At 39.0% G+C, this 27,817-nt stretch overlaps 1 protein-coding gene across 2 annotated transcripts in view; it reads left to right on the top strand.

Moving 5' to 3' along the window:
• Positions 1 to 26,445, top strand: part of capzb (capping actin protein of muscle Z-line subunit beta) — a 118,402-nt gene extending 91,957 nt beyond the window's left edge. Inside the window, exons 5-10 of one of the 2 annotated variants that reach the window (XM_043675773.1) lie at positions 1,496 to 1,637; positions 3,856 to 3,972; positions 8,566 to 8,631; positions 16,272 to 16,348; positions 20,398 to 20,508; positions 25,731 to 25,812. In XM_043675773.1, the coding sequence (XP_043531708.1) occupies positions 1,496 to 1,637; positions 3,856 to 3,972; positions 8,566 to 8,631; positions 16,272 to 16,348; positions 20,398 to 20,500 (505 nt within the window). In that variant the 3' untranslated portion in view covers positions 20,501 to 20,508; positions 25,731 to 25,812. Of the gene's footprint in view, positions 1 to 1,495; positions 1,638 to 3,855; positions 3,973 to 8,565; positions 8,632 to 16,271; positions 16,349 to 20,397; positions 20,509 to 25,730 lie in introns of both variants that reach the window. The other variant, XM_043675774.1, reaches the window with a different exon arrangement.
• The last annotated feature ends 1,372 nt before the right edge of the window (positions 26,446 to 27,817 follow it).

Below are 27,817 nucleotides of genomic sequence, written 5' to 3'. Positions count from 1 at the left end.
AGGTCCTAGGGCGTGTTGCTGAACAAAGAGACCTTGGAGTGCAGGTTCATAGCTCCTTGAAAGTGGAGTCGCAGGTAGATTGAATTGTGAAGAAAGTATTTGGTATGCTTGCTTTTATTGGTCAGAGTATTGAATACAGGAGTTGGGAGGTCATGTTGCGGCTGTACAGGACATTGGTTAGGCCACTGTTGGATTATTGCTTGCAATTCTGGTCTCCTTCCTATCGGAAAGATGTTGGGAAACTTGAAAGGGTTCAGAAAAGATTTATAAGAATGTTGCCAGGGTTGGAGGATTTGAGCTATAGGGAGAGGCTGAACAGGCTGGGGCTGTTTTCCCTGGAGCATTGGAGGCTGAGGGGTGACCTTAGAGGTTTACAAAATCATGAGGGGCATGGCTAGGGTACATAGACAAAGTCTTTTCCCTGGGGTCGGGGAGTCCAGAACTAGAGGGCATAGGTTTGGGGTCAGAAGGGAAAGATATAAAAGAGACCTAAGGGGCAACTTTTTCACATGGTACGTGTATGGATTGAGCTGCCAGAGGATGTGGTGGAGGCTGTTACTACTGCAACATTTAAGAGGCATTTGGATGGGTATATGAATAGGAAGGGGTTGGAGGGATATGGGCCGGGTGCTGGCAGGTGGGACTAGATTGGGTTGAGATATCTGGTCGGCATGGACGGGTTGGACCGAAGGGTCTGTTTCCATGTTGTACATCTCTATGACTCTATAACTAGTTGGTTTGTTCTGTACATTTGTCCGTGCTGCTGTTAAGAAGTCACAAATTAATTAAAAAATTATACTTGCCTGAATAAGTTGTTTAATATTTAGTGAATTTGTTTTTAATTTCTGAACATTTTGCTTTCCAGTCCAAAAGCCACATTGATTCTTTGTCCAATGCTGCTGTTGATCCCATGATATTCAGAAATGGCAGTTTACTTGCGTTAAAATGTTGGTGCACAGTAACTTCATACTCTGAAGTTGCTATGGCTTCTCATTTAATTATGTTCATAGCATATTTAGCATCCTTTAGATTAGATTAGATACCTTGTGAAAATTGAGTGATCTCGTCACATGTCCAGAGCATATTAGTTATGGTTAACTTGGAAAAAGTGAAGTTGGAATTGCTGTCACTCCTAACAATCTATTAAGTTTTGTGGTTCTAAAATGGATTTTTCTCCTCTGGATGATTGTACACCCATAAGCAGAATTTGTGTTTCCTATAAAGCAGAATATAGGAGCACTGGCCACACACTGGATTACACCTCATCATGTCCTATCCTGCACAAGGTGCAGAAAATACACTCAATCTGGCTGTGATTCTCCATACAAATAAAAGATACATTTACGTAACATTAGACAAGTAAATGAGCAACTCATTAGGACAAATACTTTCTCGCACTGTTTACAAACCTTGTTTTCTTGAAAATGGCATAGATGTTTCTACTTCACAAGCTTGTCAACATATTTGTTAACTTGTATTTCCATGTGCCTGGCAGATATTTTGAAGGAGGAGTCTCTTCTGTTTACCTCTGGGACTTAGACCATGGTTTTGCTGGTGTGATACTCATCAAGAAAGCTGGTGATGGATCAAAAAAGATCAAAGGCTGCTGGGACTCCATACATGTGGTGGAAGTTCAGGTACACCCTGAAGGGAAACTAGTAGATTCTGTTTCAAAATAGTTAAGTTTGAAATTTTTTTTTGTTAATTCTTGAAATGTGACTGAATCTGGCAAGAATAGCATTTATTGTTCGACCCTAATTGCTAAGATGGTGGTAAACTACCTACAATTGAATGAAGCCATGTATTTGCCACACCAGGTAAGGATTGCAGATTTCCTGCCCTGAAGTAGTGAACAAGGTGGACTTTTCTGCCAATCCGATAAATTTATGATTATTTCATTTGAGAGATTTTTTTTTCATTAATTGGGTTGACATTTCTCAAGATATAATTTGACCTTTTGTATCCAGAGTATGAGTGAGAGCCTCTGGTTTATTATAAGTACAATGACATTATCAACATGCTACAGACCCCCTTGAAAACAATCTGCTGAAAACTCAGGAATTTCTATCCAGGTCAAAAGTTTGATTTTGAAATTTGTCAACTGTTAACTGTAATCTAAAGCTATTCTCTGCACCATGATGCATTTTCACATTGTCCTGTGTGTCACTAACAATAACTATGCAGTACCATAGCCAATGTAGCTTGTCTCCTGATAGCAGACCTAGAATGCTTTTTTCTATTGTCTTTTAAAATGGGAGGTTGGGAGCATGTACCGTTAACTGCAGAATGAGGTTTGTAGGTCTTTCCTTGAATGCCACTCCACCAAGATTATGCACAGTTAATGTATTGTTTAAAACTTTTGTGAAAGATATTGAAAATTTCTGCCAGCTAATGTACTGTGAAGTAGTCCATTTTGCCAAACAGAAATATGGGCAACATGTTCAAAATTACAGACAAACAAAATTTTTAACAACTGTAGAGCAGGAAAAAAGTGATTCCCATGAAATCTTGTTACATAGGAACTGAAGAGAACTATTCAGTTCTTTGAGCCATTTCAAGCAAGGGGTGTTCCAGATAAGCTAAAACTTTTTTCTGTGGGAAAATGCTTCCTGATTTCACTACTAGCTGACTTAACTACAATTTTAGGGAACCAAAAGGACAATTTCCTATCAGAGGTATTATTTTCTCTGTCTACCATATTGCATCTTCCTATTATTTTAAATACCTTGATTAGGTCACTTCTCAACCTTTAAAATTCTAGGCAATGCAAACCAGGTTTACACCACCTGAGTTCATAATCCTTTAAACCCCTATATCATTATGGTAATTCAACTAATGCCCTTCTAAGACCAACTTATTGTTCCCCAAGGTTTGGCATCCGTAATTGAATGAGAATTCAGATGAGGTCTGCCTAAGACTTCATATCACTTTCTCTTATTTATGATTAGATTAGATTACTTACATTGCGGAAACAGGCCCTTCGGCCCAACAAGTCCACACCGACCCGCCAAAGCGCACCCACCCTGACCCATTCCCCCACATTTTACCCCTGCACCTAACACTACGGGCAATTTAGCATGGCCAATTCACCTAACCTGCACATTTTTGGACTGTGGGAGGAAACCGGAGCACCCGGAGGAAACCCACACAGACACGGGGAGAATGTGGAAACTCCATATTCCAAGACCCTTGAGTTAAAGGCTTTTTTTGTATCAACTTTTAAAATTTTGTACAGGGATACCTGACCCTTAAGCTCCTCTTCATTTCCTAATGTTTCACCATGAGTAATTACTCTAACTTGACTTATTTGATCCAAACTGAATGGTTTCATGCCTTCCCCATATTGAACTGCATTTACTCAGTCACTTTGTAACACCCTGTTCCCATCTGCACAACTTACTATGCCTGTTAACTATCATTTACAGAGTTTGTACAACGTTCTGCTCTTCATGCAAGCTGATTATAAAGTATACATATTTCTGTAATTAGAAGAAGGGTAATAATTGTCACCAAAGTACAGCGTTTTCATGGTCCTGGCAGAGTTATCAACTGCTTTATAAACAAATATATTTGCATTACACCTGGCGCACTCCTAATTTATAAATGTTATAATAATGATAGACTGTCAGATGTTTATAATACAAAAAGTGGCCATTTGAAAACTTGAATTGGAGCCCTTTGTTTCTATGTTTTTCTCTGTTTCAAATACTTATCCATTTTTCCCTTATATAATACACTTATTTGCATGTTGAATATTCCCTGTTACCAAGCATCCTTTACTTGGAAAGCAATAATATATTTGAAAAAGAAGTGTTTTATTTGTAATTGATATTTGATATCTACTTCAATTTCTAGGAGAAATCAAGTGGACGTACCGCTCATTACAAGCTGACCTCCACAGTTATGCTTTGGCTACAGACAAACAAGACTGGCTCTGGCACAATGAACCTCGGTGGCAGTCTGACCAGACAGGTAGACACCTTTGCTTTTAATTTTCTCCTGCCTTCTCCACTTAAAAAAGTTATTGTTAACCTTCTATTAAGAGGGGCTTGGTCAACTGAAATAAGATTCAGAAGTTGTTGTTTTATATCTTCTGAGAAAATTGGCAATACAGGATATGCCTGCAGCCAAGTTGTTAAGGTTTAGGTAGGTGAGGATTGATTTGTTTGGTGTGGGGTGGTAGTGTTACATAAAACACAATAGTTAAATTGTTTTGTTTACTTTTCTGTGACTTTGGGATTTAAATGGTTGGTTTAGGGCCACCACTGACAGTGTACTTATTAAGATAAATTTTTTGCACCCAATTTACCTCTAGAAAATAAAATAACATCTGATAGTTAACAATTCAGTGTGTTCTACTATGCCCATAGATGGGGATAAACTGTTCAGCCAACGTTGTATGTTCTGCGCTGAATACTACATTATGTCATATTAAGCTGTACTTGTACAGGCAGGCAATTGTAGTTAAACATATACAGGCAGACTAATTCAGTAATCACCATTTTCGATGCTTCTCATTTAACCCCACCTCATTGAGCCTCCACCACTTCCTCTGGCAGCTTATTCCATACACACACCACCCTCTGCATGGGAAAAAGTTGCCTCTTTGGTCCCTTTTAAATCGTACCCATCTCACCCTAAACCTATGCCCTCTAGTTTTGGATTCACCCACCCCAGGGAAATTTAGCCTATCCATGCCCCTCATGATTTTATAAACCTCTGTAAGGTCATCCTTCAGCCTCCGATGCTCCAGGGAAAACAGTTTCAGCCTCTCCCTGTAGCTCAAACCTGGCAACGTCCTTGTAAATCTTTTTTGAACCCTTTCAAGTTTCATGACATCCTTCCTGTAGGAGGGAGACCAGAATTGCACACTATTCTCAAAGTGGCCTAACCAGTGTTCTGTACAGCTGCAACATGACCTCCCAATTCCTATACTCCGTGCTCTCACCAATAATGGCAAGCATACTAAACATCATCTTCGCTATCTTGTCTACCTGCGACTCCACTTTTAAAGAACTGTGAACCTGTACTCCAAGGTCTTTTTGTTATCATCTGTTCTCATTTCCCCACTTGGCTGAAGTTCTTCAGCTCTGGTACTGTTCTGGTAAATCTCTTTGACATCCTTCATATATGGTGCCAGAATTGAACATGATACGCCATCAGAGCTCAAACCAGTAGGTTTGTGATAACTTCTTTGCTTTTCTACTCTTTGTCAAGGGTACTAAATGCTTTTTTCCTTTTGACAGCATTTTCTCTTTGAGTGTGTGGTGCTGGAAAAGCACAGCTGGTCAGACAGCATCCTAGGAACAGGAGAATCGATGGTTTGGGCATAAGCCCTTCATCAGGAATGAGCCCTCAGGATGCTGCCTGATTGGCTGTGTTTTACCAGCACCACACTCTCAACTCTGATCTCCAGCATCTGCAGTCCTCACGTTCTCCTAGCTTTTTCTATTTGGTCAAGCTAACTTCAAACATTTGTTCATGCATCACTTGAACCTCTTACTCTTGGAACAATTTTTGTTTGCTAAACGTATTACATTTTAGGTGTTGGTTCATATTCCATGTAACTTTTAATAACCTGTGTAATTAAAACTTAACTATTCCACATACTTTACACTTGTTACTTATGCCTTTAGAAGGCCAAAGAAGTTTGTGGATGAAAATTCATCTTTGCACAGTTTTGAAATATTTGGGTGAAAGCATTTTTGGTAGAGCTATTCTATTGAAAGACTTTATTTCAAAGTCTGGAAAGTAAAATATGAAGCTTTAAATGCTTTTTTGTGTCATCCAAATTTAAAGTAACCTGAGCAATTGTTTGGAAAGGAATAGGTGAGATTACAAAACAGCTATCATTAATACGTAGTTCAGGTAATATGAGTAAGCTCAATTAGCTGTTTCAATTTGAGTAATGGTCAAAATTAAATATTGAGTGATATCAAGGAAGTTGAAAAGTGATGTGATGCTATATAAGGGCAAGATTAAGCGCCAAACCTTTGCTGACGTGTTGCAAAATGAATTTGAATGGAAATTAGCACAGCCTTATTGAAGATGTTGGAGATAAAAAGTGCAGCTGTCAGAATGAGTGGTTTGAAAGGTTAATTCATAAAATGTACATTAAAATCTTGACTTACTAAATAGCTGGTTGCATTTTGGAAGAAAATGTGATGTAGTTCCTATATGGTTTACATGAACACTAAAATTTTGTTTTTGAATGTTTATAATATATCATGACTGGAATCAGGGCGAAAAATTGGTTGTAATTATCTATTGTATTGGAAAATGGCTTCTAATGTTCACTAAGATACATATCAAAAGATGAAAGAATGCTCATATTTACTGTTTAATAACATCTGGAAAATATCATCTGTTTATTGTAAAGTGGAAAACTACATTAAACATTTTTGAATCCTGAAGAGTTAAGTTATAAAGCTTTTAAAATGTCAGTGAAACCCTGTGTGGTGTAAATATTTTATAGAAGTGAAGCGTAAACACTCTAATTTCTCAAAGAAGAAAGCCAAGAATTACTGCTGAACTGTGGATCTTGCCAATAAAAACATTGTTCAGGGAAAATGGATGTTTTGTACTGCTTGCTGTCAGTTGTGTAAAGGATTAAATTCAATCTATTGTCCATTTAGGCACTTTTAACTTCTTGCTTTCAGTTACTGCACAAGATAACACATAATTGACATGAAAAATGTATTAAGATTGTATTTTAATATACCTGTGGAAGTTATGAAAGATTTTCATATAATACCAATATGACTGATCTCAATATTTATCAAGTTTCATTCCAGGGAGCCTGCGAAGAAATAATGTTTGGAGGGATATGGGTCAAACGCAGGCAGGTGGGATCAGTTTAGTTTGGGATTCTGTTTAGTTTGGTTGGACCAAAGGGTCTTTTTCCCTGCTGTATCGCTGAATCTATCTGCTCAGGAGCATATATAACAAATTTTGTGTTCAGTGGGACACACGTGTAAGGAGCATTGTATTAGAAGCAATAGATCAGATATGCTTCAGAAGTATACCTTAAGCGAAAGGTAATGGATAAGATTTATTTCAGTGATGAGAGGTATTGATGAGGTTCCACAGGTGTGAATGAATATAAATTATGGAGTTAATAGGAAAATATGAATTTGAATTGGAAGTGGGTTCAGTAATTGAAAACAAAAATAAAGTCTAAGAGACTGACTAGAAATCTGTCCTTAGTCCCTCCTCGAGAGCCATTTTGTAACATTAGTTTATATGGTCAGGTAACAAATATATGCAAAAGTAAGTTTTATAGGGAATTATAGCAGTTCTGGATGATATAACAAGTCATTGAAAATGTCAGAGCATGTACAGAGAGCAATTAATACAGATTTTCAAAGTGATTTGCGAAAAGTAGTAAATAAGATTTGAGAAAAAGCAACACCTAGATGGTTTAGTTCTGGCCTGCCTATGGTGTCAGCAGGGTCAATTGATGCATTCAAGAGTGCATTGAATAATTGGGGGAATAGTAAGAATGTGTAAAGTTGGAGAAAAAAACAGAAGAATGGCGCTAAGTTACGTTGCTAATTTGGACAGCCAGTGCAGATAGAGTTGGCTGAATGGTCTCCTTCTGCATTCTAACATTTGTGATTTTGTTATTCAGAGCAGAACTTAATTGTTCTTGAAATCTGAAAAATCTGCCTGAACTTGTCTAATCTAAAACATTGACACCTACATCAGTCCCTTGGACGTTAATGTCAGTTAATAAAATATATAGAAGTGAATACATTTAATGGATGTGTTGCAGAAGACTACAAATTAAAGCTTTGCATACTTTTAAATCATTCTATTTAATGTCAGTGATGAATTAAGAATCTTCCGTTATATAAACAAGCAAGTGCGATTTTCATGTCTAGAAAAGTTTTGTTTCTATCCAACTTTGCAGAGAGATTAGTGGTGTTTAATTTCTGTTTGACAGTGAACAGGACATTTGTAGACTGAAGCTTTGGAACATTTTATCATGTTAGTGGTATGATTATAAATGCAAATTATTGTTTGCCAATAGTATTCTTTAATTACAAGTTGGTAATTCAAAAGATCTGTTTAAGCATTGTAGTTATGTTACTCAGATATCAGTTGAGGTCTGAGCTAATAATAGGGAGACATGATTTCAAATGCCACCATGGCAGGTGAGGTATTTAAATTCAATTATTCTCATCAATCTGGATCAAAAATCTATTATTGTTATCTGTGACCATGAAGCTACTGAAAATGCCATTAGAGCCCACCTGGTTCACTGATATGCTTGAGGGGGTGAATGTGCTGTCCTTAGACATGCTGGCCTGTATCTGACTCCAGAATCAGCAATATGGTTGATTCTTAACTTCTGTCTGAAGTAGATGGACCTTTTGACATTTTGTTAAATGGCCCACCAGAGGCTGTCTGAATCTTTATTGGTATTTGAAAGAATAGCAAGTCAGTCAGATAGGTATTCAACTGGAAGCTCACCGTCTTTTTGAGGATAGTTATAGATGGGTATTGGATGTATGAGAATTCCTCCCTCAAGTCAGCACACTCAACAAATTTGTCTTTTTACAGATGGAGAAAGATGAGAATGTGAGTGAATCATCACCTCACATCGCTAATATTGGGAAGCTGGTAGAGGTAGGTGGAGCTATTCTCTATGTAAATATCAAAACCTTTCTAAGACCTAGCTGGAATTTCTCAATTGAATGGGCAAGTTGATTCTTGTTATAAACTAGTGTTCTGTAAAGAAATGTGATATAAATGTTGTTCCACATGTGGTCACTTTTTTGAACTTTGTAAATATTTTTCAGCATACATTTAGGATCCCTCTACTTTGCCAAAGAATGTAGGGGGCTTTAACTTTATTTTCCATTAAATGTGATAAATACATCATAATCCTTGTTATTCCTAAGAGTTATTTTTACTTTAGTTACTTGTAGTATTTGTAATATTTGCAGAAATTTAGGTGATACCTTTAGGCTAATACGTTAAATGAGATTGGACGTTTAGGAGATGCACATTTTGTTCTTCATTCTATATCTCCATAAAAATGATCTTCGATAGTTAAAACTTCACCAGAATCTAATGAATTATTGAAAGCATCTCCACAGTATGCAGTACGTATCAAAAATCTGCAATTGCCTGAGGGGTAAAACAATGTAACAGCAAGACTGCAGAATTCCTGTCTGACTTCTGGGGATTCAGCAGCTTCTCATAGTTACCAGGATTGTTCCAAAGTCATCATCCCTATCTTTCCATTTTATTCAATTGAGCTATACCACAATTTAAAGGAAAAGTGTGGAATTTCTCTAGATTGAATATTTTATTGACCATGGAATGGTTCTCTTTAAAGAGATGCTGTAGCACATATGCATTGTATCAATGAGAAATAAGAATTAGTCACTGTCTGACGTGGGAGTTTATAATCCAGAAAATGAACAGATTGAAGAATATCAGTATGTCCCCATGTCTGAATGACAGATTAGCGTGCACCACTGGCAGAGAGTGAGGCCCTTGTATCTCAATTGAGGGGCTTTTGTCTCTTAGTTAGAAAGCTGCATGGGAGTGAACAAATTATGCAAATTTAAATTCAGTTTAACCTTTTTTGTGCATGGATAGTATGATTGAATCATTGCAGGCCAAAAAGAAGCCATTTGGTCTGTTGAGACCCTATCAACTCTGTTAAAGTAGTCCATTTTCTTGTTTATTCCTGTAAGCCCGTAAATACTTTCCCCTCCAGAGCTTATCCAAAGCCTTTTTGAAAGAGTGTGGATCTAAGTGGGATGCTGTTCAGAGGGGTTGGTACAGACTTAATGGGCCAAATGGCCTCTTTCAGCATTGCGGGGGTTCTACTAAGTGAAGTAAGCTACCTAATGTGATATCAACAATCCTCTGATTTTTCTGCCAGTTCACAAGTAAAAAGTTTGCTCTTTCACCTTCACCTTCAATATTAACAGAGCCATATTTTAGTGAGAACAAAATTTATTCAGATGGAAAGGTTGTTTGGTAAATACTTCAGATGTATATATCAAGACTAGAGTTATTAGCATTTTTAAAAAAATACTGATGCTATTGAGGAAGGTAGGTTTCCAGGAGATACAGGGGCCAGGCACTTATTTGCCAAAAATAATAGGGTACTTTTGTTTTGTCAGAGCGTTTGCTGTATGAGACTTTAATCTACTCCTAAACAAGTGAACAATATTGAGCCTTCTGGTCCTGTTTTAATTTGAGAATGCTTTGTGAGAGAATGTCCCAGGTACTCAACTCACCCTTGCCTTTGCATAACAGGTATTGAACTGCATGTATTAGTGGTGGGTCCATATTTTCTTATTTGGCAGGTGGACACAGCATTTCACATAGCCCTTCTGCCATTTTGACTACAAATGTAATACTCCCTTTCACAATTTGGCAGACAATGATTATTTTTGTGAACCTTGAGTTATACTCAAAACAAAATTGCTAAACAACTTTGTGTCACTCAGTGAGATGTGTATTACAGTCTAACAGCACAATCCATGCATGCAGTTGTGATTTGTATGCTTCACTTGTGATAGTGTATTAAGTCAAACTAATTTCTTAATCAGGCCAAGAAACCCTGTATTCTGGTATTTTGGTTTGGCTTTTGCCCGAAACGTCGATTTTCCTGCTCCTTGGATGCTGCCTGAGCTTATCCAGCATCACACTAATCTAGGATAAAAGTAAATTACTGCGGATGCTGGAATCTGAAACCAAAAGAGAAAATGCTGGAAAATCTCAGCAGGTCTGGCAGCATCTATAAGGAGAGAAAAGAGCTGACGTTTCGAGTCTAACTGACCCTTTGTCAAAGCTAAAAAACAAAGGGAGAAATAGGGAGGTATTTATACTGGTCTGAGAGAAGGTAACTCATGGCTCCAGAAGCAAAGGTAGCAATAAAGAGGTGATAATGACAGTGCACAGAGAGATTATAGAGAGATTAGGAGCTGTGAATGACCAAGGCTGAAGTCAGTGCTATGTGACAAAATATGTGGGGGATGGGTGAAGCAGAGGCAAAATGGAAAACCGGGGAGAAGGGTAGCAAAGGGGGAAGAGGAGAGGAAAAAGGTGCTGAGAGAGACAATCGAGAAATAAGAGGTACAGAACAGTGAAAAATTTTTTTTTAAATAAATTAGATAAAATTACGGAGCAGAATGAAAACAGAGGGATCGAAATGGGATAATCATCTGAAGTTGTTGAATTCAATATTGAGACGGGCAGGCTGTAACGTGCCTAGTCGGAAGATGAGATGCTGTTCCTCCAGTTTGCGTTGAGCTTCACTGGAACATTGCAGCAGGCCACATATTAAGAACACTGCTTTGGAAAGTGGCCTCATCAGAACAAATGCAGCGGATGCGAAGGAGCCGAGAGAAAGGGATAGAGTCCTTACAGGACGTAGGGTGAGAAGAGCTGTAGTCCAGATAGCTGTGGGAATTAGTGGATAGACTATTGCCGGAAATGGAGACGGAAAGGTCAAGGAAAGAAAGGCAGGTATCGGAGATGGACCAGGTGAAGGTGATGGAGGGATGGAAACTGGAAGCGAAGTTTATGAATATTTCCAGGTCAGGACGAGAGCATGAAGCCGCACCGAAATAGTCATTGATGTACCGATAAAGCAGTTGTGGGAGGGGACCCGGGTAGGCCTGGAATAAGAAATGTTCTACATACCCCATGAAAAGGCAGGCATAGCTAGGACCCATGTGGGTACCCATTGCTACACCTTTGATTTGGAGAAAATGGGATGAGTTGAAGGAGAAGTTGTTGAGAGAGAGAACAAGTTCAGCCAGGCAGAGGTGGTGGATGGAGATTGTTCGGGCTTCTTTTCAAGAAAGAAGCGAAGAGCTTTCAAGCTGTTTTGGTGTGGGATGGAGGTGTAAAGAGATTGCACATCCATGGTGAATAGAAGGTGGTTAGGGCCTGCGAATTGAAAGCTGTCAATGTGTCGCAGGACATCAGAGCAATCCCGGATGTAGGTATGGAGGGAGTGAACCAGAGGAGTAAGGATGGAGTCAAGGTAGGAGGAAATAAGTTCAGTGGGGCAGGAGCATGCTGACACAGAGTGGGCCTGGCGGGACAGTCCTTCTTGTGGATTTTGGGGAGTAGGTAGAAACGGGCTGTCTGGGGTTGGGAGACTACGAGGTTGGAAGCTGTGGGGGGGAGGCATCCGGCAGAAATGAGGTCCGTGGGAGACAATGGCTTGATGCTCAGTGCTGTGGTCATGCTCCGGGGGAGGTAGGAGGAGGAATCTGAGAGTTGATGCTCAGCCTCTGCGAGGTAGAGGTCAGTACGCCAGATGACAACAGCACCCACTTTGTCAGCAGGTTTGATGACAAGGTTGGGGTTGGACCTAAGGGAGCGAAGGGTAGAAAGTTTGGATGGAGAGAGGTTGGAATGGGTAAGAGGGGCAGAGAAATTAAAGTGGCCAATGTCCCGTCGACAATTGTCAATGAAAAGATCGAGGGCAGGAAATTGTCCTGGCGGGGGTGTCCAATTAGAGGTGGAATGTTGGAGGGATGTGAAAGGATCTGTGGAGCGGGGGGAGGACTCTTGCCCAAAGAAGTGAGCACGAAGGCGATGGAAGAAGAGCTCAGCATCATGTCGAGCCCGGAATTCATTGAGGTGGGGACGTAAGGGTACAAAGCTGAGTCCTTTGCTGAGAACAGCACGCTCAGCCTCAGAGAGGGGAAGGTCAGAGGGTATGGTGAACACACGGCAAGGGCTGGGGCTGGAAGAGATGGGGTTTGAGGGATTAGGACTGTTGGAAGAAGGAGGGTGGGCAGGGGTGTGGAGAAGTTGAAGCTTGCTTTCCTTAACATCTGCAAGAAACAGGAAAAGTTTGGAGTTAAGGAAGGAATGAGGAATCTAGAAGAAGGGATATAGCCTCAGAACAAGGAACAGGCCACTTAGGATTAAGGACAATAATACGAAGGATGAAATGAAACTGTGGACCAAGACAGCTTTGAGAGAGAGTAAGTCGGTGCTGTTGGAGAGAGGTGTGAGTGCTGTCATGTGGCAGCACATGGCCCTGAGTGTGGCTTTTAGGATGCGGCGAGAACAGCATCTCATTTCTAGCATCTGCAGTGTTCACTTTTGTCCAGCTAACATCTGTTAGTTTGTTGAATAAAACTACCATTTTCATGAATTGCATAGTTCATAAGAACCCAAATAAAAGAGCTGGAATTGGCCTTTTATCCCTTCAATCCTGCTCCACTATTCATTGAGATCATTGCCGATCTATTCCATGCCATTTTCATGCGCTATCCTTCTATCAATTAATGTTTTCAGTATTAGAGGTCAATTGATTCCATCCAGAACAGGCTCACTGACTGAGCCCTCTGGCAGATAATTCCAATAACAAACTAAACATTTCTCCTTGTCCTCAATCCTAAGTGGCCTGTTTCTTGTTCTGAGGCTATATCCCTTCTTCTAGGTTCCTCCTTCCTCTCCCCCTGCCAGTAGAAACATCCTTCCTTCAGCCACCCTGTCGATCCCTATGAGTTTTGAATGTCTGAAAACTCTCGTTCTTTGAAACACCTGAGAATTGTACACCCAGAGTTTCCTCATAGGATAGTGCCTTCATCCTAGGAATTAGTTTGGTAAACCTTATGCATTTCTTGTAAGACAAGTATATATTTCTGTGGGTAAGAAGAACAAAACTGCACAGTTTTCAGAATAGATCATTGCTTTTGGTACTGTGCAATAGAACAGTAAGCCTCAGGATTATGCCGATAATTGGTAATAAAAACTTCTGACTTGTGCTCGGATGATCACAAAGCAAATAGCAGCGCATCGTCAGAAAGAATGAATGTGAAGATGATCTCTGGCCATTTGTGAGAGAGACTTGAAGGCTAGCTAGTCAATATTTGGATGGGAAATATAAGTTAATTATTGGAAGAGATGTGTTTACAACTTGATCAATTCACCTTAAAAAAAAATCAAAAAAATCGATTGCTTCCCCTGGACAGAACTGTTTTATTCTGCAATGGGAAAGAATTCATCTTGCAGCATCACAAATATTTTGTTGTACCTTGAGATTAACTTTGTTTGCCTTTATGGAGTGCATCCTGGGATGGATGATATCACTGGCTAGTCTGTTTTCTGTAGCTGCACTATAAAATTTTCCACAGAATTCTGGCTCATACACAAAACAGGTATTTAATATTTTAAGAGCAAGAATTCTTTGTAAAGTTCAATAGCGTAGTTACAGATTGCAAGTTGCATACAATTAATTTGACCTAACAAGAATGTTTTAAATACAAAGAGGGCTAATTGTGTCCCTGATGATGAAAAGAAATTGTAGCATGTATAACCTGAGAGTGGTAGTGGGGGGGGTCAGCTCGGTTGTCTGGATGGCTGGTTTATCATGCAGAGTAATGGCAACAGCTTGGGTTCAATTCCTGCACCAGCTGAGGTTATCATGAAGGACTTTCCTTTTCAACTTCTCAATATTCCTCTCACCTGAGACATGGAACCCTCAGGTTAAACTACTACCAGTTGTGTGTCTGTAGTGGGAGAGCAGCCCTATGCTTCGGTAGGACTTTGGCAACTTTGCAGGCAAAGTGACACCTGTTCCATTTTCATAATTCCTTTGGGAGGTTATAATTAAAAGCAGGTTGTGGAATTCCTGGCAGTGTGTAGACTTTGGAGATTCAGGAAGCTCTTGATAAAATCTTATTAACTATGTCTAATGAAAGTAAAAGCCACAGAACCACAGTCAAATTTTGAAAAAGAGATAACAGATGCATGGGTAAGAGTTTCACCAGCAGATGAATTGAGGCAAAGGCAGAGAGGAATCATTTGGAAATGGTAGATACACTGATGACAGAGATGTGATCAGAAGCTCATCTTGGAGTCACATATGGCTCAAAGGTTGGTCTGGTTTAATCTCAGTTGCCAACAAGAAGAATGGAATTGGTGGCTAAGAAACAAAGTTTGTGAAGGGATTGCCAGCGATAACTTTTATCTTTCCAGCATATGTTTAGAGGAACGTTGTAGTCAACCATGCTGGCTGTGAGATAAATGGCCTGACAAGATTTAAACGGTGCAGTGGTCGAGGGAGATTGTAGTGATGTTGGCCTGATTGTAATAAACATGTTGTCACTGAGAAAACAGAGAAATCGAATTCTTGCGGGAACTCGGGTAACTGTGCAGGACTAAGAGAAGCTATTGCAAATAATTCACTAGCTATAATAAGATTGATAAGGATTAATCCAGGTAAGTGTAGCCCCACCATCTGGATGAAGGTGGAGAAGCATTCTTATGAATGATGTGATGACCTATGACACAGGAGGAGAGATAATCCAAAGTAGTAGAGTCTGAAAGTAATCCCTAATTAGCAAAAGTTTTTAATCAGTTTCTGTTTATTTTTAAACTTTGAAAACTCAAAATGGCATCAAAGTATGTTTATTTACTTAACCACAAATAATAAAATATTCTCATTGTCTGTATTCTCCAATTAAAAACCTTACTACTTGAGGTTTATTTTTAATATTTATTCAGGGGATCTGGGTGTCGCTGGCTGGCAAGCATCTATTGCCTGTACCTAATTGCCCTTGAGAAGGTGGTGGTGAGCTGCCTTCTTGCACCGCTGCCAACCATCTGCTGTAGGTTGATCTACAATGTCATTTGGGAGGGAATTCTAGGATCTTGGCCCAGTGACAGTAAAGGAATGGTAATATATTTCCAAGTCAGGGTGGTGAATTGCTTGGAGGGGAACTTGCAGGTGGTGATGTTCCCTTGTCCATCAAGATGGAAGTGGTCGTGGGGTTTGAAGTTGCTGTCTGAGGATCTTTGGTGAATTTCTTTGTGCATCTTGTAGATGGTGCACACTGTTGCTGTTGTGTTCTTATTTATCTCCCTTTATGTATGCAGGTCAACCCATGCGTACTGCTGAATGCAATTTACTTAATGTCACATGGACTTCCTGACATGCAGGAACGCATGATTCCAGACCTGGTGTGTGTGCTGTTACTGATGTGTTAATTATATTGTGAAGACACTAGTGAAGGCCATTGTTTAATTAAGTATCTAGAGCACTTAAGAGAGACAAATGGGACATTGGCATGGTAGATAGCAGGCAGACATGTGATGCTACATTTTGTTAATTAATCAATTGTCAAGGAAAGTGTTAGTATCTAATTTCATTCTTCACCATCTGACTTGGGATCCTGATTCTAGAATAGATCCACTTGTGCTAAAATCTGAATGAAAACCTTACTGCCTTCTTTTAGTTTGAATTGATACATTCTAACATTTCTCTTTCATAGGATATGGAAAACAAGATCAGAAGTACATTGAATGATATCTACTTTGGAAAAACAAAGGATATTGTTAATGGGCTAAGGTAACGTATGCAATTATTTCTGCTTAACTTTACGTAAAAGTGAGGGCTGTTTAAAGCAACAGTGAGTTTATCGTGCATCTTTATAGTAAAGAAAAAAGAATCCTTAGTGCTTCAGAAGTGCGATCAAAAAGTGTAATAAAAAACTGTGTTGAGTCAAAGGGACCAAAAGCATGGTTAGTAAAAGGGACCAAAAGCATGGTTGAAAAGGTGAAGTTTAAAGAGGGTCTTGAAAGAAAGAAAGAGGTCTGGGCATTTGAAGAAATTCTAAGAATAGGTTGAGGCGGCTCTAAAAACAGACAGCAAGGGCAAAGCAAAGAGCGAATCCAAAAGGACATATGTGTAGGGTTTTATGGACTTTGGGGAAATTAATGATAGGATCAGGAAGGATATTAATTGAAATTCAAAATGAATAAGTTTCTACATTTGAGACTTACTGGGAGACCAAGACACAATGTCGATCAGCAAGGACAAAAAGACTGCATCGACTGGGCTTGTACTCATTTGAATTTATAAGAATATGGGGGGAAATCTCATGAAATCATATAAAATTCTGATGGGACTGGATAGGCTAGATGTGAGAAGGACATTCCCGATATTGGGGAAGTCCAGAACTAGGGTTCACAGTTTAAGAATATGGGGAAGCCATTCAGGACTGAGATGAGGAAGAATTTCTTCACTCAGAGTTGTGACCCTGTGGAATCCACTCCCACAGAAAGCTGTTGGGGCCCGTTCGTTATATATATTCAAGAGGGAGCTGGACGTGGTCCTTGCAGCTGAAGAGAACAAGGGGTATGGGGTAAAAAAACAGGAGTAGGATACTGAAATTGCATGATCAGCATGATCATATTGAATGATGATGCAGGCTCGAAGAGGTGAATGGCCGACTCCTGCACCGAGTTTCTATGTTTCTATGGCAGCATGACCAGCAAGCGGTGTTTGGTATAGAATTGAAATTGGTGGCAGTGGTACAAAGTTTTGTGGTGGGGATCAAGGACAATGGCTTCCATCTTGCCTGGTGTTCAACTGAAAGAAGCTGTGGTTTGTCTGAGGCTGGCTGTTGGACAAACGGTCTGACGAGACTAGCAGTTGAGAGGTAAAAAATGAAGCCAAGTCTAACCTGGAGATGGAGCTGGTATGATTGTGAAAAAGAATGGAAACAAATGAGGGCTATCATTAGATAATGAAGAAGAAATAGTGTTGGTGGAACTTCAAAGGTTGCAGATATAAGACCATAACACGTAGGAGCAGAAGTTAGGCCATTCGGCCCATCGAGTTGCTCTGCTATTCAATCATGGCTGATAACTTTCTCAACTCCATTCTCCCACTTTCTCCCCATAACTTTCGATCCTCTTGACAATCAAGAACCTATCTATCTCTGTCTTAAATATATTCAATGATCTGGCATCCACAACCTTCTATGGCAATGAATTCATAGATTCACCACTCTCTGGCTGAAGAAGCTGCTCTTCATCTCTGTTCTAAAGAGTCTTCCCTTTACTCTAAAACTGTGCCCTCAGGTCCTAGTCTCTCCTGCCAATGGAAACATCTTCCCAATCCTGATGAAAGGCTTTTGCCCGAAATGTCAATTTTCCTGCTCCTCGGATGCTGCCTGACCTGTTGTGCTTTTCCAGCACCACTCTAATCTAGACCCCCAACATCCACTCTGTCTTGGCCATTCAATATTCTGTAAGTTTCGATTAGCTCCCCCCACCCCCATCCTTCTAAATTCCATTGAGTATCAACCCAGAGCCCTTAAACATTCCCGGTATCATTCTTGTGAACCTCCTCTGGACCTGCTCCTGTACCATTACATCTTTCCTGAGGTATGGGGCCCAAAATTGCTCTCAATACTCTAAATGTGGTCTGACCAGAGCCATATAAAGTCTCAGAAGTACATCCCTGCTTTTATGTTCTAGTCCTCTCAAAATAAGCCCTGAAGAAGGGCTTATGCCCAAAACGTCGATTCTCCTGCTCCTTGGATGCTGCCTGACCTGCTGCACTTTTCCAGCAACACATTTTCAGCTCTGATCTCCAGCATCTGCAGCCCTCACTTTCTCCTCTCAAAATAAAAGCCAACATTGTATTTGCCTTCCTAACTACTGACTCAACCTGCAAGTTTACCTTGAGAGAATCCTAGACTAAGACTCCCAAGTCCCCTTGCACTTCAGATTTCTGAATTTTCTCCCCATTTAGAAAATAACCAATTCCTCTATTCTTCCTACCAAAGTGCATGACCTTACACTTCCCCATGTTGTATTCCATCTGTCACCTTTCTGCCCACTCTCTTAACTAAATCCTTCTGCAGCTTCCCCACTTCCTCCAATGCTTCCTGTCCCTCACACTCAGTTCCTTCATCTAGATAATTAATGTACAAAATGTAAAGTTGTGATCCCAACACTGACCATTGCGGAACACCACTAGTCATATGTTGAGCGATATGAACTACATGTACAGTTTAACATAGGAACACAAAAGCTAACCTTCTAACTCTTTCAGTAGCTTGGCTGCCAAGCATGATTTTGGGAATTTAGGCCAACAATGCTTCTGGTTTTTTTCAAACATTTAAACAATAAATTGTGCCCTGTGCACCTCCGATCTGTGGCCCCAGCCAGTAATGCTGCCAACTTGTAAGTGCAGCTTTAAAAGATTAAACCAGGAAATGGCTTTCTGTAAGTGGCTTTAGATTTCTAATTATCTGTATTAGATATGTTTCATAATTAATGTTTCATTTGAATCTTTGTAAACCTTGAACAGTGAATGCACTGCATGCTTCATCTAAAATTTATTAGTTTAACTCTTAATGAATGATTTGTTTTCAGATTTTACATATTATTCATATACTGTATATAAAACATACATCTAAGTGTTCAGTTATTTCATGTACTTGATGGTAAGGATTCTTTGCTAATAATTGTCTTCTGCATGAGTGATTTGGAGAAGGACTACAGAGAGATGTAGGTACTGGATTGATTTCAGGATGCTAGGAAAGGGCTGATATATTTTATATCAGATAGAGTAAGAAGAGCCAACAGGAAACTATTACCAGAAAGTGATTGTTGTTTCCAACAGTAATAACTTGCAACTTACTGTTATACATGCTAAGGCACATGGGTACAACTAAAAGGTCATGTCTGAACATTGTAATTCATTGGAAGCATACTTTGAAGTGGACAGTGTGTCCACTATTTGTTCATGAAAAACCCACTTAGCACATGTTCCAAGCAAACTAAGGTTTAAAACCCAGTTTTTGTCTAAGTCATGCTGCTGGTCTTCAGCTTTGACTTGGATGCAGACCAGTCCTGTTCAGGGACTAACTGGATATCCTTTCTGGCTGACGAATTTAAATTTTTGTAAAAGCCTCAAGTAATCTTTAGCTGATCCCACCCAAATTGTTGTTGTTTTCCTTCTTTCACCCCTTCCCTTCTTTCAAATTCTGACCAGATGCTGCTTAGAACCATTTTTTTACTGGCTCAGTTCTATCAGTGGAAGAGCTGAATTCATAGCTAAGGCCCTGAGTAACATGGAATGGCTGAGACCAAAGTGAGATCAGAGGGAATATTTGACTCTTTATGCTGCTGGGGTTCTTCAAGTTGCAATGACCTGAGTGACTATCTCATCTCCTGCAATACTGAGATTCCTGTTTGTGGACAAGGATTCGTTTAGGGAATTTACTTAGGTAATGGTGAAGACGATATCTACCATGGATACTTTTTTGGGGAATATCTACTTCTGCCAGGATAGCCGTCTTGTAACTCTGGTAAGGTATGTATGGAAACCATCATATGGAAAAAAACTCAATGGTTGAACTGTTCAAAATAACCAGACACACTGACAAAGTTCAATTTAAGTGCTTAACTTCTCATTTTTGAGGTGTTTTTTCAAAAGTAAAATGTGATTTAATTGAAATGCTTGTTGTATATGAAAGCTAACAGCATTCTTGAAGTTTTTACTTAGCTATCTCCACTTCTTAGTCTTAATTTTATTGTTCATTTTCTGGATTTCATCTTTTCTTTTCTCCTTGTTCTCGTAAAACTAAAACCTCTTTATAGATCAGTTGATGATTTACCAGACACCCAAAAGCTTAAGCAGTTGCAGAGGGAACTGTCTCAAGTACTGACCCAGCGCCAGATCTTCATCCAGCCTGATAATTAAGTGCCCAGGTATCTGCCTGTGAGGCTTAAAATGTGATTAACCACAATTTAACTAGGCTGAGGTGATCAGCCAATCTCCTTGCATGAGTTTTTAACTGTAACTCTTAACCCTTAACTCACTTCACCCAATGCAGCTGCTGCTTCTACTGCAGAGTGAACACAACACTTGCATACACAGTCTGTAAAAGTGCTTCAATAACTTTAGATCTTGACGTACATTAGTCATGTTGAACATTTGAGTGTAACTTCTTATGTATCCATCAAACCATTTTGTGTGGGCAGGTTCTGAGCTCTGAAGGACCATCCATTTGATGCATGTTCATATTCTGAAACTAATGAATTCCATGAGGAATTGTTTCATTGTCATTCATTGTCATGGACTAGTTTACTAATTAATATTTTTTTTAAATTTAAATTGTTTGAAATGTGGATATTATCAGTCTTATATCCCTAGTTCAATTGTTTTTCCTCAATTACTGTTTCTGTTGAACACATTATCCTGAGTGCAATCAAGATTTGTATTTCTATAGCACCTGAATATAGCTAAGTGTCCTTAAATCTTTCAGTTTATTGTCAAATCTAAGCAGAATTAAAGAGAAATACTATCAGTTAATTGTATAGAACAAATGACTGCTTGCATGCAAAGATGAGGTAGCTGTGTGTGATAAAGTCAAGTAATCCCACACTCAATGGATCAGATCAAAATTCTGCCACATCCAGTCATGAATGGTAATGGTGGGCAATCAAACAGCTCACTGAAGGAGATTTCACAAATATCCTCATTTTCAAGGGAAAATGGGGTCGTTCAAGGCCATCTTCAGTCAGAAGTGTTGAATGGAGGATCCAACTTTGATTGTTCTGAGGTTCTCAGCATCACCAATCACCAATTGAATCAACTAATTTGATTCAATCCACATTATATCAAGAAATGTTGGAAGACACTGGATACTGCTAAGACTATGGGCAGTAATGATATTTCATCAGAAGTACTTGGCCCCTAACTGTTTACCCAACAAAAAAAAGCAGGATATATCGAATCCAGTCAGTTACCATCCCATCAGCCTCCTCTTAATCATCAGCAAAGTGATGAAAAGAGTCATCGAGTATAGCTTACACAATAATAGATTGATCACTAGAGCTCAGTTTGGGTTCAAGGACTACTGAGCTCTTGGCTTTATTGCAGTTTTGGTCCAAACATAGAAGAGTGGAACTCGAGAGGAGATCAGAGTGACTGCCGTGACATCAATGTGGCATCAAGGATCCCTGACAAAATGTAGCACAGTGGGAATCAGTGCAAAATTCTGCACTGGCTTGTGTCGTATCTTCCACAAAGGAAGATGGCTGTCGTTGTTTAAAGTGAATCATGTCAGTTCAGACAATTTATGGAGTTCTTTAAGTTAGTGTAGTAGGCCCAACAATCTTCAGCTGCTTCATCAATGACCTTCCTGAAGACAATTGTAAGGTCAAAAATGGGGAATGTTTGCTGATGATTTCACAATCAACACGATTTGCAGCAACTCATATTTGGGTGCAGTCCACGTCCACATGAAACAAGATCTGGACATCCTTCAGGCTTGGGGTGATAAGTGGCAAATAAATCACTTCCTCACTCTACAAAACTCCCATCCGCAAAGTAAAAGGTGTGATGGAATGCTCTCCATTTGCCTGGATGAGTGCCCGTCTGCAACATCTAGATGCTTGATACTGTCAAATTCAAAGAGGCTATTATCTGCCCTTTCTCCCCCATTCACCAAATTAAATATTTGCTCCCTCCACCACTGGTGCACAGAGGCAGCAGTGTGGCTGCAGTGATGGACAGCCGCAACTCACCAACACTCCATTAACAGGGCCTTCCAATCTGTGGAAACAATCTAAGGTTGGTAACGTTGTCTTGTTCAAGTAGCTTTCTAACTGTCCATGGTATATGCTAACAAAGGGTGTTTGACCAAAGGTGGCAGTATCCAAGCTGTAGTCAAGGCTTTTAAGAGAAAAGTGTAAGGGGGGGAAACATAATGTACTTTCTCTCATTGTGCCAGTTCTTCTGTGGGGATGCAGCTATATTTAAATGTTTGAATTAAATTGTGGATTTAAAAGGTTTGTCATGCTTCTCAGTGTTGGTAGGTTTTAGTGCAACACCCCTCCCTGCTTGTGCAGTTTCATGTAAGATGTGTCCATTTGAGGCCACAGGTAACATAATTTTAGTAAACGAGCTTTTGTAGGATGTCGACTTTGGACCTGTATTTAATACACTGAAATGGGGTTAAGGTCCTCTAGCAGCTAAGTCAAATGCATTTATGTAGTTTTTGTTAAAATTGATTTTAATTTTTGGTTCACGATTGAATCATTGAGTGTGCATTAATTTTGACACTGCTGAATGAATGCTTACAACTTGAGGTCATGACATAATGTAACAACCCATTCTGTGCTTCACAGAAGAATGACCTTGATATCTGCTGGCTGTTGCATGGCAAAAGTAAAAGGCTGCTGAAGGCAATGTTGCCAAATGGATGAGTCAGATCGTAAGAGATTAAGTCTTTACACATGAGCTTGTCAGTTTGGGAATCCCCAGCATGGTTTGTTGTGCATGTGGTGGAACTCAGTGGGCTCTGTAATTTGTGCACGTAGTTTGGCTTTGGAAGGAACCTAAAGGTGCAGCATAAATCAGTATGTGATGACTTTTCAATGACAGCTTTCAAGATTTTGAATGAATTTTCTTTTGTATTCGAAAGCAACTGATATTTGTGTAGTTGAGTCTCCTTTGAACTTAAACTAATCATATTCTGATGGGAGCCATATCAACAAAAATGTTTTTTGTTGGCTTTCAACTTTTGATTATGGCACACAAACACATGCAACTCAAGCTTTTCCATGCAATTTACACATCTGAAATTTACACATCTGAAATATATACATCATAATCTCTAAACACTTGTTCTGTTCACAGGCTTTCTGTCAACATTTGCACCAGCCTTGCACTTCTTTGGTTTTGCTGTTTAATGCAGTGTAAAGTTTGATCTAAATGTGTGTTTAAAGTATTAAAAAGCTGTAGTAGTTATGTTAGTATGAGGCCATTCTTATCAGTTGCAGACATGTACAGCTGGTGTGTTCACTGCTCAGGCTCCAGGAACTTTTGCAAATTCTAACCGTTCTAGAGTCTGCACAGTATTCAGCTTTAAGTGGCAAAAGAATACAATTAGAAAGCAGGCTATAGAGGAAATTTCCAAGCGTAAGTCCAGCTTACTGTGCAATCAGACTTCAGCAACATTTTAAAAGGTGATAAATGGGAAAGTACAACAGGAAATGTTATTTCTTGTTTGGAAAGAACCGTAGTTCTCCAAAATATTAAACCTGTATTACATGGACCCAATACAATCTTTTATCTTCTATTCTATTTTGCATCTTCTATCTAAGAAGATAGAAAGTAGAAGCAGGAGTAAATTATTAAGCATCTCAAGCCTGCTATACCATTTAAAAGATCATCACTGATCTGTTTGTGACTCAAATTCCACATTCCCATCTACTCCTAAAACCTTTGATTCTCCTGCTTAACAAGAACCTAGCTATCCACTTCTGTCTTAAAAATATTCATTTCTGAGACTGTGCAATCTTGTAACTCTAATTTTGAGAGAAGAAAATTTCTCCCATCTGTCTCCTGAAAGTGTGACCTAATTTTAAATTAGGTCACAGATTCTGGACTGACCAAGAAAGAACAACCTTTCTACGTTCAACTAATGAAGACCATTACACAGAATCCTTTACACATCATTGAAATCACCCCTTGTTCTTTGAAATTCTAGTGGAAATAGGCCCAACCTGTCCATCCTATCTTTCTAAAACAACTCAATCCAGGTATAAATCTAATGAGCTTCCTCTGGATTGCTTCCTTAAGGGCAGATTTGCATCACCCCTTAACAGGGTCCCAACTATGCTTTCCTAAAGTGCGTTGGGTTTACTAGAAACCTTCAGTGAAAGTGTAAGATCACTGATAAACAGGAGCTATTGTCTTGTTTCTTTTGGGTGGGATTCCTTTGGTTCCTTGCTGCAATTTCTCATAACCATAATAAAATATGAAAGATTACAATTATTTTCTGTGTAACAATGCTGTAGTGCTTCAGTAGCAAGTATTGAAAATGGGCAGAAATGAATGTAATATTTTTAAGTTCCTCTTTTCCAATCTTGAAGGATCAAACTGAAGGCTAGTGGGAGGCCAATCATACATGACCAGATTCTTGCTTTCTCCATTTGAAATGACACCCTGAATTAGATGAGGTTCTTGAAGCAATTTACTTTCGTCGAGGTCAGTGGGTGCAAAGTAAATAGATCTGGTGCACAAGAGTCTTGTGACAGTAGTAGTTCTGTAGCTGGAATCTGCTGTTTGGTGTAATGTTTCACATAACAATGCAACTCCCAGCATGATGGAATTAATTAACTTTTCAATCAGTTTTCTACAAAACTTCACATTGCTTATCAACAGACCACAAGTTACCTACAGCTTTTCTTCCTGTCAATATGGTGGACGTGGTGGCCAGGGGTAACAGTGTATTGCGTGTTGTGTGAGCTAACAGATGATGATCAAAGGAATCTTATAGTATCTACGCCAGAGTTCATGACATTAACTTTAAATTTATCAAATTGTCACTCTTGACTTGCCTTCTACAATAACTTCCATCAGATTTCATATTTAGGCAATTTACCCAGTTTTTGCAGAATCTGTCTGAACACTGGATTTGCTGATCTGAAACTAGACAGGAATTATACATCCTGTTTTCCAATTCCCTCTCCATTAGCATTTCCCAGATTTAAACTTTCTTGCCAAACTTTCAAGCTTAATCTAGCACAGAACCTTAAATGGACAAATGAATGTTTTGCATTTTCTGTAGTGACTTTTTTAAAGAAAAAAATTCATATGATAGTTTAAGCATACGTTGTATTCTGTTATAATGGGCACAATATAATAGGTCAATCCAACATTGAAAAGACAGGAAGTTTCTCTGAAAGAAGTAGGAATGTATGCCTGAAGAATGTTTCAGTAGCCGTAGCAGCAAGTTGGAATTAAGGGAAAATGACGAACCTAAGCTGATGGCTACAGTAACTGGTGGTTGAGCCAAACATCTGCAGTGGTACCATCGTTAGTCGTATATTTAAAACCACTCTGTTATGATGCAGATTTGATTTTCATAACTGTTTATTGTGTAGTCCTTCACCAATCTAACTGTTCCTTTGGTTCACAGGTCTGTGGCATCACTTGCGGACAGATCAAGCCAGGAAGCTCTTCTAACTAATCTGGCTGAAGCTTTGAAGAAAAGACAGCAACCTTATTGATTCTTCGAGTTAACTGACGAAAGCAAAGCACTGTCAGTTTCAGTTACATTTGTTTTCTTATATTTCTTCAGTTTATTTTAATTTGTCCCATTAAAATTTGCCTAAACTACTCTACATGTTTAAAAGCCATTCTAACCTTGTCAAAATTGTATAAAATGCTGTTCTAGCTTGTAAACCTAGTTCATTCTACACAAAGGCTTATTTCACGAGGAAAATTTACTAAAAGGCATCTTTATACTTTCATTTTTATTGGTCCCAAATGGTTAAACACAATCCCAACCTGGAAACTTTTATTTGTTCAGACACTGGTTACATTTATGTAAAGCAAGGAGCTGAAATTGACCTGTAGACAACAATATGACAAAATGACTCACTAGAACAAAATGTAATGCCAGGTGATACCTTTTCATGGAACAAGGGTTGTATGTTCAGTATTGTACTATAGAAAAGATGTGATTATAAACTGTCCTGAAATTCAAGTTCTAACATATTTGCCTTTAAGGTTCTCCCGTGTCAATATTTTGAGGAATGCAAGGGTTTTTTTTTGTAAAGCTTAAAATTGAAATGTACATCTTGTACTTGAGCCTCCAAGCTAAAAAAAATAAATAGAACTAGTAACTCGTACCAAGCAGCAGTTGTGTGAATTCTGTATCTTTTCACAAATGTTTAAATTCTTTAAAAAGAAGCATGTGAAATTGAGCCTGCAATGCTATTCCAGTTGATCCTGGCTGATTTTATCTAAACTCCATTGCTTCCTTTAGGTTATATATCTGTCAAAGATTACATCAGTATTGAAAATTCCACTTGTCCCAACACCCACAGAACTTTAGAAAAAATGCAACTTGCGTTTTCTACAGTCCTTTAGGAGAAAAGGAGTTTTAAAGCTGTGAAGAGTCAATACGTCACTTAAAATCCCATATGCATTCTTCTGTGGTGAAGGGGATATTACAATTGGTCTGAGTATATTTGGATAGAGGAGTAAACCATCCCTGCATCACCAGCTAAGGACTGCAGTGACGTGTGTGTGTGTGTGAGAGAGAGACAGGTTTGGCTGAGAACCCTTCCGTTTGTGGTCATCTGGCTTCAGTGAAAATTACTGTCTGCCATGTCCATTTGGATGAAGTGCTAATGTAGTTACTATCATTGAAAGAGTAAGCTCCTTCGGTAGGAGAAAATTGAAAAGACAAATAGTATGTCTTAAGCAGTTAAGGACTCAAAGCACAGAACTGTCACTGTTTAACCAAGGGATTATTTTAATTAGAATGCCTCAATTCCTGAAATATTTTACATTGGTTTGCCTAAATGTTCAGTCAACTCCCTGAAACCCCTTTTATGTTCCCTTTAATTCCGTATCTTTTAAAAACCATTGGTCCATTTATCCCCCTTTCCCAGATTTCTCTCTTCCTGAAGATCTTTGACTCTCTACAGGGATCATTTACACTCCAGTACTTGTGCAGCTATCTGTGTTGACAGATAATTTCTAATTGTCTGAAGCCAAAACAATATTTGAATGTTAGGTTTTTGTTACATGAGCATCAGCTGTTGTCTGTACATTTGAGTCCTAATGAGGTGTATTAATTTGGTGTAATAAATTATCTAAAAAGTTTAAAGGGGCAGCTCTAGACCGTTTACTGTTACCCTGGTAATGGCACGGTTGCTGTGTGAAGAGTTATTAACAAAAATAAAGCAACAGACTTCTCAACATTTTCAAGATCTTAGGACACCACTTATCTTCATGATTTGAAACACTTCATGGATTCTCATTTCCTGCTTCAAAATAGAATCCCTGCCATTTTGTTCAAGGCAGTCCAAGGGCTATTTTTCAATGCTGACTTTCGATCTAGAAAAAACTCAACCAGTAAACTATTTGCATATTTGTTATCCTGCATCTGATAATAATCCGCAAGTGATTTGTTTGCAATTCTATAGATTGTATGCAACAATGAGTTCAAAGTATGACTTCACTTGTTGCTGATTACTTATAGAGGAAGGCTAT

Source organism: Chiloscyllium plagiosum, chromosome 34, assembly GCF_004010195.1.
Source record: "Chiloscyllium plagiosum isolate BGI_BamShark_2017 chromosome 34, ASM401019v2, whole genome shotgun sequence".
NCBI lineage: Eukaryota > Metazoa > Chordata > Chondrichthyes > Orectolobiformes > Hemiscylliidae > Chiloscyllium > Chiloscyllium plagiosum.
Note: the sequence above shows the minus strand (reverse complement) of the source record. Positions and strands in the feature narration are given on the sequence as shown.